This window comes from Petaurus breviceps, unplaced genomic scaffold (genome assembly GCF_028583685.1).
Source record: "Petaurus breviceps papuanus isolate PSGF00001 unplaced genomic scaffold, PetGlider_PUasm1.0 90535, whole genome shotgun sequence".
NCBI classification, from domain to species: Eukaryota; Metazoa; Chordata; class Mammalia; order Diprotodontia; family Petauridae; genus Petaurus; species Petaurus breviceps.
Window position 1 is genome coordinate 2,499,460 of NW_027187270.1, and position 11,532 is coordinate 2,510,991.

The 11,532-nt window shown below is 44.2% G+C and overlaps 1 protein-coding gene across 3 annotated transcripts in view; it reads right to left on the reverse strand.

The window, feature by feature from the left end:
• The window catches only part of GABRA3 (gamma-aminobutyric acid type A receptor subunit alpha3), a 168,764-nt gene that overhangs the window by 117,185 nt on the left and 40,047 nt on the right, over positions 1-11,532 (reverse strand). For all 3 annotated transcript variants that reach the window (XM_069063057.1, XM_069063058.1, XM_069063056.1), the window contains exon 3: positions 3,655-3,776. In XM_069063057.1, coding sequence (XP_068919158.1) covers positions 3,655-3,776 — 122 coding nt within the window. The remainder of the gene's footprint in view (positions 1-3,654; positions 3,777-11,532) is intronic.

An 11,532-nucleotide genomic window follows, 5' to 3' on the forward strand; every position in this document is an offset into this window, starting at 1 on the left:
TCATCTCTAAGATAGGGCTAATACTCCTTGAACTTCCCACCTCATGTGCTTGTGTCAAGGAAAGTGCTTTATAAGCCTTAAAGCATTCAGGAAATAGGAGCTATTTTTATCTGGCCTTCTATCTAGGGAGCAAGAAGGAGCAGCCCAGAGTGACTTCTAGACCATAGCATGGGGTGAGGAACCTCAAAATTCCTAGCGTCCCCCCCCCGGCCTTTCCCACACTCCCACTCAGGCCACATACTCTGTTCTTCTTAAGATCCTTCTTTCCCACCAAACTCTGCCAACTCACTTAGGTTTCAAGGCCATTTCTTTTTGGGGTCCAACCTATTCCAGTTCTCTTGCTGGCCATGAATCTGATTGGAACCTCCCTAGGAACTTCAGTCCTGAGCCGCCTCATCCACAGAGTACTTGGCTGTGAATAAGATGGCCTGGCCCATATTCTTTTGTCACTTTCTAGAAGCTTCCCTTCTCTAAGTCTCAGTTTCCTCATCTGTCAAATGGGGATAATGGTCCCTACCATGACACCCCTCCTCCCTACAAAGAAGGCAACCTAAAATACCTGGGCTGGAAAGTTTTCTGCTCTGATGCCTTGCCCTCTGCCAGAATAATGTTTAGGAAATTTCCTTCCCCAACCCATCTTGTTGATTCATTGCTCTAATCCAAAAGACTCCTAATTTTGTATGTAAAAAGGCAGCACCTGGGACCCAATCCCAGTCTGACATCTCTGCTAATTCCTGCCCAGGCTGCCAATTTACCCAGACACCCATGAGAATCAGAAACCATAACAAGGATGATATGCTCAGTGAGCCAGACCCTCTTAGGAAAGAAAGGCAGTTAGCCCCTGCTAGAAGGTTACATGATGCTGCCTAGGGAGGAAGATGAATTAACTCTTTGAGACCCTCTGGGTGCCAATCCATAGGCTGACAATTAAATCCAATTGACCAAACATTCCCAAAGTGCCAGGCTCTGTGCTCCAGTGAAAAGGCCCAATCTCTGCCCTCGGAGAGTTTGTGATCCAATGGGTATACAGTGTATAGATAGCTAAGGATACTATGAAGCAGAGGGGGATAGAGTAAAGCATTCTAAGATAAATTTGAGAAGGAGGAACTCACTTTCTGTCAGCAGGGAAAGCTGAGATCAGAGAAGGGAGGAGGTGGTCCTGGAGCTGTGTCCTAGCTTTAGAGTATCATTTTGCCTGGTCTAGAGCATAAATTGAAAAGTAAAGGGACTTCCGAATTCATGTCATCTAATTTCCTCATTTTGCACAAAAGAAACTTGAGGCCCAGAGAGATCCAATGGTTTATCCAAGGTTACACAGGCAGAGGCAAGATTTGAACCCAGGCCCTCCAACAGCAGAGGTGAGGTTCTTTCCCTTGGAAATCCCTTGAACAAGATGCAATGTCTTAGCAGCCTGACTTCCTCAAGCCCCCCCCCCAGTCCATCCTTCTTTGAACCCAGCTGTGGCTGTTTGATCTGGTTCTGGTGGGAAAAGGCCTTTGTTTGCTTATCCAGACAAGGGTATTATTGCATTTCAGGCTACCAACATGGTTTGAAGAAGGGTTTGAAATCTTACAGAGAAAAGGCTCAAGGGAGTCATTGAATCAGGGGCCTAAGAGAGATCTCCAGGGGCCATCCACCGCTCTTATTAATAGCTTCCAAAGAGTTGCATTTGCTATGGAGGCCTGACAGGGTCCAAATGTCCCCTAGCTCTCCTTTCAGCTGGATTCATCCTGTATTGATCCACTCACCAGAGAAATACAAGGAAGCAAAGCTATTAGTGGGATTGTGGTTAATTCTGGAAGAAAGTGATAAACTCAATGGATGAATGGGCCAGCCTGATGCATTAATCCTTTCCTCTAGGTCCAAGAGACACAAAGCAGGGCAGATCTCTAATGCCCAGTACTCCCATGGGGCTGGAGTTAAGGCAACTTTTTTTAAATTTTATTTTAGACTCAAGGGCGAGAACACAAATATAGAATAGAGAAAAGAAACAAAAGCATATCATAAACTTAAATATTGGAACTTAGATACAAAGTAAGAAAGGGGGAAAAAGCATGTCATGTGTATAGCAGAATATAAGAGAGGATTCAACATATGTAACAATGAATTTTCATTTCAAGAAAGCCTGTATGATAAATGAGACATGTTGAGAGTTGTCCATCTTTGTTTCTTGTGAGTTTTCTTTTGTTTTCTGCTCTGCACTTTTTTACTTTGATCTTTTTTCCCGCCCTGCACCCCTCAAAGAAGGCTACAATAAAGTTCAGATATGTTTCTCTACAGCTGTAGATATATACATAGACACAGACAACTTCTCAATAACAAGTAGAGTTGAAAAAATGCTGTCAGAGGACCTGGGTTCAAATCCTGTCTTAATAATATTTCTTGTCAGGGACGGCTAGGTGGCATAGTGAATAGAGCACCAGCCCTGGAGTAGGAGGACCTGAGTTCAAATGTGACCTCAGACACTTAACACAAAACTAGCCATGTGACCTTGGGCAAGTCACTTAACCCCAATTGCCCTACCTTCCCCCTCCAGAAAAAAAGCAAAAAAAAAAATATTTCTTGTGAGTCCTCTGTCTTTCCTCAAATAACATTGCATTTATTCATTTGAATACACATTCTAGAAGTAACACCCAGTAAAACAAGCTCATTGAGGACAGGCCCTTCCAATACAAACCCTTTGACCATGTAGCTAGAATGATTTGGCAGCAAAGCTAGGATAACTTTCTTTTTTTATATCCTCGGTGCCTACCATAGGGCCTGGCATATAGTAGGTGTTTAATAAATGTTAGATAAATTGCCTTGAAGTCTTTGCCCATATGCCCCAACTTGTGAGGAAACTCAGTCAAAGGCCTAGAATCGATCAGCCCCAAGGGGTAAGTGAGCAGAGATGTAGATAATTCACACCTAGATCACTTTCCACTCTAGAATGTGGGCACAGACAAATAAATCTTCTCCTCCGGCCAGCCAGCAGACATAAATTCGACCCACATGCAACGTGCCTGGATGCTGCTATCCCCTCTTGTATCAGTGCACAAAATACCAATCCTGCAGTGTTTCTAGACTAGAAATTGACGAACCTCAGGCAGTGAATTACTCATGTTTTGAGTTTCAAACTGAACAGTGCCCAGGGCTCCTGAGGTAAAGGCAATTCTCTCTGCTGCTGGCTGTTCCCGCTGCCTGTGCCAGGGAAAGCCAGGCTGAGTTCCCTAGGGAAGATCACGTTCTTTGTTAGCAGGAATATGCCATGAGCTGAACCCTGTTGCTCACTTCCAATTGGGAAATACCCCACGTGAAACTCAGGAAGGCCGAAAGTCCTGACCCACTGCCCGAGGGACACTCCTGATGAAGGCTGCCAAGGCCAGGCAGAGAGACAGAGCCAGGGGGGCCACTGCTGCTGAGGCTTGCCCTTCCGAAAGGTTAATGGTGACATAGTTCTGTACTAAAGCTGCCTAGGAACTGGCTTCATGGGGAGAACAGTGAAGGAGAGACCCAAGCCTTCAAAAGCACAGCATAAGACTTTCTCCCATAATCCCCACCATAGACCAAAGGCCTAGTCTCCAAGATCCAAAGGTTGAGATCATGGTAACTGAACTTGGCCTATTCAGAGCATTTGGCAGATGACAGTCACATGATTCCTACATAGAGACTGACCTCCAAGCCCAGGTCTTAGCCGGTTGTCATAGCCATCCAACAGGCGGTCCAGGATCCTGGTGAAGATGGTGATGTTGTCCGTACTGTCATCTGGAATGTCTGGACCATGCTTTGGAGACAGCCTAAAGTATTGGGAGAAAAAGACCCAAACACAAACAAGTGATATAATCCCATGCCTCCACACAGGTCCACTCTCTTTATCTTCTTTGAAATTTCTTAAACCCAGTTATCTCACTTTCCCCAGGAATATTTTCCATCTCTCTCTGATATGATCTTGTGTCTATAGCGTTAGCCAGAAATGTCTCCTGCCATTCAGCACAAAGATAATATAGGAGACATCCCACTGACTTAGTACTGACTGCAGGGCCCAAGCAGGTTTACCATTGCAGCCTCTGGCATCAGGCACCAAAGTATGATGGAGGAATTAGGCAATCTCCAAGTCCAGCCTGGACTATTTGGCAGGACTTCCCCAAATGGGTACCCCTTAGAAACCCTTTGGGATGCCTTTTGAGACATTTGGAGAAGCCGAGTTGATGGTGAGGCACTAGGGAGTCATAGAAGGGAGGCAGTCTTCAGAGTTCATTCAGAGAAGAGCAAAAATGCAAGGATATTGCTATCAGTTGTGCAAGGGAAGAACGCAGGCCTGGGAAAATGGCAAGAGGGCAGCAATAGATGTAGCTACTTTTTAGGCCTGAGATGGGGTTCCCAGAAAACCTGTGGGAGAGCAAAAAACCAAGGCTAAAGGAAGGATGAGAGAGCACATTCAGTGACCCAGAATTCTGACAAGGCCCTGGGGAGGCGATTGCAAGAGTATTCATAGCCCAGAAGGCTGTGAGGCCTCAGACTCCTCAATAGGATGGCAACGGGCCAGAGCCCAGGTGAGTGCTGGGGAAACTAGTGGGAAATGAGAAGGGTCAAACTACCAGCAAAAACTGAGGTTTGCCAAAGCTTGAGTCAGCTTCTTGGTACCATCAAATGCTCTCCCATCTTGAGAGTCCTCCACTTTATATATGGGGAAACCAAGGCCCAAAGTCACATAAGTAGTCAGCAAGGGTAACCAGCGTTTGATCTCACTCCAAACCCAGTGCTCTTCTGATCCAGTCAAATCTGTATTCCCCTAGTATCATCATCAGATATTAGAGCTGGGAAGCCCCTTAGATGCAGAGAGGAAAAGGGACTAAGCCAGGTATCCCCTCCTATGGAAGTTCTTCTGGCATGACAAACATCTGGCTTGGTTTGGCCAAGGGTTACAGCATCTCAACTTTTTACTTCTTGTCCATGGCAAGTTATTTTATGGCATAGAAAACAAGGCAAATGGACAAGGAAAAGAGAGTCCAAGGAGGGGCAGGCAGCACACTAACAGTCTCATGCATCATGGCTTCCTGGATCCTCCTCCCTCTAGAGAAGGTCAACAGGGAAAGCTCTGAGACCCCTCCAAGTAATGGTCCCCTTTCCAGCACTCAGCAGGCCTCCTAACTGATGGGAGGCAGCAGAGTAAAGCCACTATGGGCAACAAAGAGAGGAGATGACAAAACACCTCCCTGCGCTTAGAGGGAGAGAGGAAAGGGCCCATAAGGAATGGATTGGGAGGATTGGTGAAAGAGCCTTATCTGGTGGGGGTTGGGGCCCAGAGCTGACAAATCCATGTGCTCTTGCTAAGGAGCCAAAGAAATGACTTGAAAGTGGGCACCTGATTAAGATGAATGAGAAAACAACCACTAGACACACAAATGCTTGGCGATGGCTTTGTAAATGGTGCCCATTCATTTCCAGAGACCAGGCTGGGACTCCATGGGGTCCCCCGATATTCCTGCCTACTCCGAGCTGGGGTCAAGTAATGGCTAGGCAAAGGAAGGAAACAATATTTGTCACCATCCCATAAGCCTTTGCTTACAATGCTACACTGGTTTTTCCTTTTTCCGCCTTATCCCATTACTCTTTTGGAGGACAGTGGAGGGGGTGGCATTTCCTCTTGGTCTCTCTTCACTCCTAAGAATTTTTAGTTCTATGATTTAAAGTTCATTTCCAGGAAAGGGAGGGGGAAGACAAGGGAGGGATGAGGAGAAGGAGAGGGAAGAAAAGGGGGAGGGAAGGGGAAGGGGAAGAGGAAGGCTAGGGAACATGCCAAAAGGAAGCAGGTTCAAATCCCCTTTTTTGTTTTTCTTTTCCAAACAAGGGCTAGTAGTTCTCCTGTATTGTTTGGGTCCTCATTTTATCCAGCATTCGTCTGTGCCTGTTCAACCTGAGGATATCCTCAGCACCATGGCCATCTCCCAGGTATGCCAGGAGAGGTAGCCCCCACCCCTAAGGATTCTGAACAGTTTGAAAGGCCTGGCAAAGTACCCTTCTTCTAAGCCCTCATTTTACAATGGGGAGCAGGTAGAGGGGAGTTAGGCCCAGAGCAGGGAAATAACTCATCAAGAATCACATAGAAAGTGAGTGGCAGAGCCTGGTAGAGAACCCAGGCCTCCTGACTCTTAGTACAGCCCCATACCACACTGGCCCCTCTTACAGGAACTCATCAATACTCATCGTAATTTACCGTCACTGTTTGGTCTATTACAGAATGCCACTGGTGTTTCTCCATTACAGATTTAATGCAAGTCCCTTTTAAGACAGGAGTTAATTAATGTTGTGATATAGCCCCAACCCTCTTTTCAACAGATCTCTCTGTGATTTTACAGTTGGCTGCTAATGAATTTCCCGCCTGAGTTGAACTACATTATTGAATGGATGGGAGTTTGTTGGGTCTCCCCAGATTTCTAACTCAGGCCAGAACTCCTTCTCTGGCAATGATTGAACTTCGGGCCATTCCAGTTGAGACTGACCCTAGCACTGCCACCATGGCCTGTGGCAGTATAGACTAACCAAGAGGCAGAATTTCCAACAACAGCCACACATGGACCCATAGAACATCAGAACTGGCAGAATTGAGCCCCTTATTGGAGAGAGGAAAAAACGAGACTCAGAAAGGGGAAGTAAGCAGAATGATGTAAGAGGTGGCGAGAGCACTGAATTTGGGTTTTTTTTTTTGCTTTTTGGAGGGGGAGGGCAGGGCAGTTGGGGTTAAGTGACTTGCCCAAAGTCATATGGCTAGTAAGTGTTAAGTGTCTGAGGCCGGATTTGAACTCAAGTCCTTCTGACTCCAGGGCCAGTGCTCGAGAGCATTGAATTTGGAGACAGGGGTATGGGGTTGAATTTTGGCCCATTTACTGTGCTAGTGGCTGTGGTATGAGACATAATTTCCCTCTCTGTTAAAATGAGGGGGTTGAGAGCATGCAACATATTTATCAGATTTATGGACAGGAGAATAATTTATGAATAAACAAGAGATAGAGAACACTGTGGGATGTAAAAAAGGATAGTTTTGATTATTTTAAATTAAAAGGGGTTTTGTACAAATAAAATATAGCCAAGATTAGAAGGAAAGCAGAAAATTGGGGGGGGGGTGGAATAGATAGTTTATCAGATAAAGGCCTTCTATCACAAATATATAGAGAACTAAGTCAAATTTATAAGAATATGAGTCATTCCCCAATTGATAAATGGTCAAAGGATATGAAGAGAGTTTGGGGGGGGGGAATAAAAGAAATCAAATCATAGTTATATTAAATTTTTTTTCTAAATCATTATTTATTAGAGAAATACAAATTAAAACAATTCTGAGAATAAAACAAACTAAAACAACCATCCCACACCCATCAGATTGGCTAAAATAATAGAAGGGGAAATGACAAATGTCAGAGGGAATGTGGAACAATTGGGACACTAACACACTGTTGGTAGAATTGTCAACTAATACAACCATTTTGGAGAGCAATTTGGAATTATGCCCAAAGAGTTATAAAACTGTATTGCCTCTGACCTAGTAATATCACTATTAGGTCTGTTTCCTAAGGTGATCAAGGAAAAAGGGAAAAAAAAGCTACATGTTCTAAAATATTTATAGTGGTGTAATGGGAATATAAATTTTTAAGATCTTCCCTGCCCCTAGGCTAAAGTGCACCTGGAGCCTGGGGTGGGAGGCTTGCTTTTTCAGTAGATACTTCTTGATTGGCCAGTGAGTCAATAAGGTTGTTACATTCTCTGAGCCAGGAGAAGGCTATATAAGCCCTGATGTGTAGCTTTGTTTTGGGGGCTCACTTTGAGAAGTGTTCTGTGATTTGATCTGGATTCTGGGAAGCCGTTGTCCAGAGCCCCCTGGCTTTGAAACCCAGATGTTGATTTGGTATGGATGTAATGGTTGGACAGTTTGGAAATCTGTCTACTTGATCTGTTTCTCTGTCTTGATAATTCTGTCTGTATATTCTGAAGTTCAGGGTGCTGACCTTTTTCCCCTGAACTAGGTAAACGATACATATTTGACTGATTAAAGTAAGCTTGTTAACCCATTTTGAGTTGCTTTCCTTTAACAAAGCAAATCTAAGAACCTGTGCTGGCAGCAACCCTAGGGACGCTTGGGGTGCTTGCTGCTACAAGTGGCTCTCTTTGTGGTAGCAAAGAAGTGAAAATTGAGAGGATGCCCATCAATTGAGGAATGGCTGAACAAGTTGTGGTATACTTTCATGATGGCCTACTACTGTGCTGTAAGAAACTATGAGCTGGGGGTGGCTAGGTGGCACAGCAAATAGAGTACCAGCCCTGAAGTCAGGAGGACCTGAGTTCAAATGTGACCTCAGAGGCTTGACACACTTACTGGCTGTGTGACTTTGGGCAAGTCACTTAACCTCAATTGCCCTCCAAAAAGCAGAAAACAACAAAAAAAACAACAGAAATCATGAGCTGCCTGATTTTAGAAAAAACACAGAAAGACTTGCAGGAAATAATGCAGAGTGAAATGAACAGAACCAAGAGAACATATGTATTGTACAGTTCCGCATATATATCTGTGTCAAATGATAACCTTCTCTAATGAGGGGTTGGGAGGGAGTATGTAACAAAAAATGAAATAAATTTTTTTAAAGAGGGTGGGTTTGGTGATTTCAAAGGTTCCTTTCAGTTCTGGAGTCTATGAAGTGACTCATCTAAGGTCACACTGCAAATCAGCAGGAGACCACCAGAATTTTTTACTTCAAGACCAGCACTACATCCTACTTTTTGTTAATAAGAGATGTTATAGAATCTTCCCTAAAGGTGCTTAGGGAAAGGCTGAGTGCCTTCAGGCTAGGCTGCACCCACAGCATCTCTAAAAGATGGCTGCCTTTTTCTTAGCTATGCACTACAGAGTGGGAAGGCATCTAGCAAAACTTGGCTGTTTAAAGAGTGGTACCTCAGCCAGCTCTCTGCCTGCTTCCTCCAACCAAGTCCTGCATGGCTCCTTAGCAAATGGATGTTGCATCCTCCCAGGGAGAGACTTTGACAGATTCGGGGAGCAAAACATATCTGGCTGCTCAAGCAGAGTATGCTAGGCTATTTGCTCACTGGAAGTCATTTTCTTGTGGGACTTCAATTTCCAAACACATCATCTGTCCAAAGTGAGCATGTTTGGAATATTCAGAGCACATTTTCTCCAATGAACAATGTTCAGAGTGGTATGTGGCTTCCTGGGCTAGCCACAAAGGCCTATTTAACCCAGAATATGGCAGAAAATCTCTGTATTGGGACTATTGGTCAATTACATTATGGATAGATTGTGGGTGTTCACAGCCAGCTGGAAACATGAAATGAAAGTGGGGGAGAAAGTAAAGCAGTTTCTGCTCTAGGATCAGAGGACACCAGCCAGTTTGCAGTTCTTTGGCCCAGACCAGAGGTTCTGCCTGTCTCCCAGAACACATAGCAGTACTCTTCTGTTTCTGGGATCAGTCTGACCTTTGCTCTTAAGTCCTTGTCTTCCTAAAGACCTCCTACATCTACTCTTAACTTCACCCTCATTCTTGATTAGCTTCACTCCAGATCCTGGCTCTTCTATCCTGCCTGTCCCATGCCACATGGGACAAAAGGAAACACAGTAGCATTGTGAACCCCTCCCCCCTTGATTGGAGCATGGCACAAGCTAGTCCATTCACATAAGTGGAACTTTATCAAATGTATAAATGAAGTCAACTCCATCATTTTGTAGAGTAGGAAAACTGAAGCCAAGAGAAAGGAAGAGACTTGTTCAAGGTCACACAGGCAGCAAGTATGCAGACTCAAGATTAAAGACCCAGTTCTTTCCATCCTATAACAAACACAATGTGCTGACTCTTGGAACATGATAAAGTCAGTAAAGTCAGTTATGATGACAGTAAAGTCAGTCATATACACACACATATATTTTATATATAAATACATATATACATGTATGTATATATCTATATGTATTTGTATATGTGTATATATATATATATATATGCACACATATATGTTGGGGCCTGCCTGCTGCATATTGATTGAAAAATTAGTACACATGCCTAGAGAGAGTACTCACCTGGTTTCTTTGTTCTCATGCTTACACATATGTGAACAACAGCATGGTCTGTGCACTGCCCTAGTCAGACCATATCTGGAGCCTTGCATTCAGCTCCAAGTACCACAGTTTAGATGTGAGACTGGAGCTCTGGAGAGCATGACTAGGGTGGTGAGAGACCACAGTTAGACTGTTAGAAGAGCTGAGATTTGGAAGGGCTAAGGGGAGATGATCATTGTCCTTGGACAGAGGCCACAGACAATGACAAGTCAAGATCAGAAAGTCAATCTGAAATCTAATCAGTGGGGAAAAGAGAGAAGAAGTAAGAAATTGTGGGAAGCATCTGGAAGTTAGATTTCTGAGCCCTACTCAAGGACAACAGCTTCTGTTTGCATATGAGGTTTCATAGAAATCCAAGGCAGCTGAGCAAGGTAGCAGCATATCACAAGAAAATATAAGAAGTCCTCAATAAATAAAGCTTGGCTCATAATATCCAAGTAACTGAACCCCACTCCAAGGGCAAACAGATAGGGAAAGTTGGTTTTATCAAAAGACATAGCCACAAGAGCTACCAGTAAGAATGACATGGGGCTAAGGACTTTACTTTCAACACACATGGAGGCCAAAAGGAATTTTCAAAGCACCACAACAAATATGCTATTTGTGTTTCCTCTAGTGCCAAGTAATGGTTATGTCTGTGCAAAAATACAGGTCCATCTTTCTTGGAGAGGAGAAAGTAAAGGGCTAGAGGCACACCTCACTACTCTCTGGGGAAACAATGAGCATAAAATATTCCTTAGAAGTTTGGAAGGAATTCTTTAAAGGGAAAACAAAGAGGGGAAAGAGTCACAAAAGGCACAGAGGAAGCATAACCTATGCCAGGAGCCTGAAAGGAAGAACAATGAAGCACAGGGAAGGAATAAGACAAGAAGAACCACTGAACATTTTGGATTATAGAATAGGTTGAAGGCTTTTCCTAGAGTGTGAAGAGCTGGAACCTCATTAGAAAAAAATCATTTCTTGGACTTCCAGAAATTATGATGGGGATATACAGGTGCCACCAGAAAAGAAGTCATGGGGCAGCTAGGTGGCACAGTGAGTAAAGCACCAGCCCTGGAGTCAGGAGAACCCAGGTTCGGATCTGGCCTCAGACACTTAACACACACACACACACACACACACACACACACACACACACACACACACACTAGCCATGTAACCTTTGCGACAAGATACTTAACCCCAATTGCCCTCCAAAAGGCAAAAAAAAAAAATTATGTATGCGGGCGGCTAGGTGGCATAGTGAATAGAGCACTGGCCCTGGAATCAGGAGAACCTGGGTTCAGATCTGACCTCAGACACTTAACACAAAGACTGGCCATGTGACCCTGGGCAAGTCACTTAACCCCAATTGCCCTCCAAAAAGCAAAAGAAAGGAAAGGAAAGGAAGAGAAGAGAAGAGAAGAGAAGAGAAGAGAAGAGAAGAGAAGAGA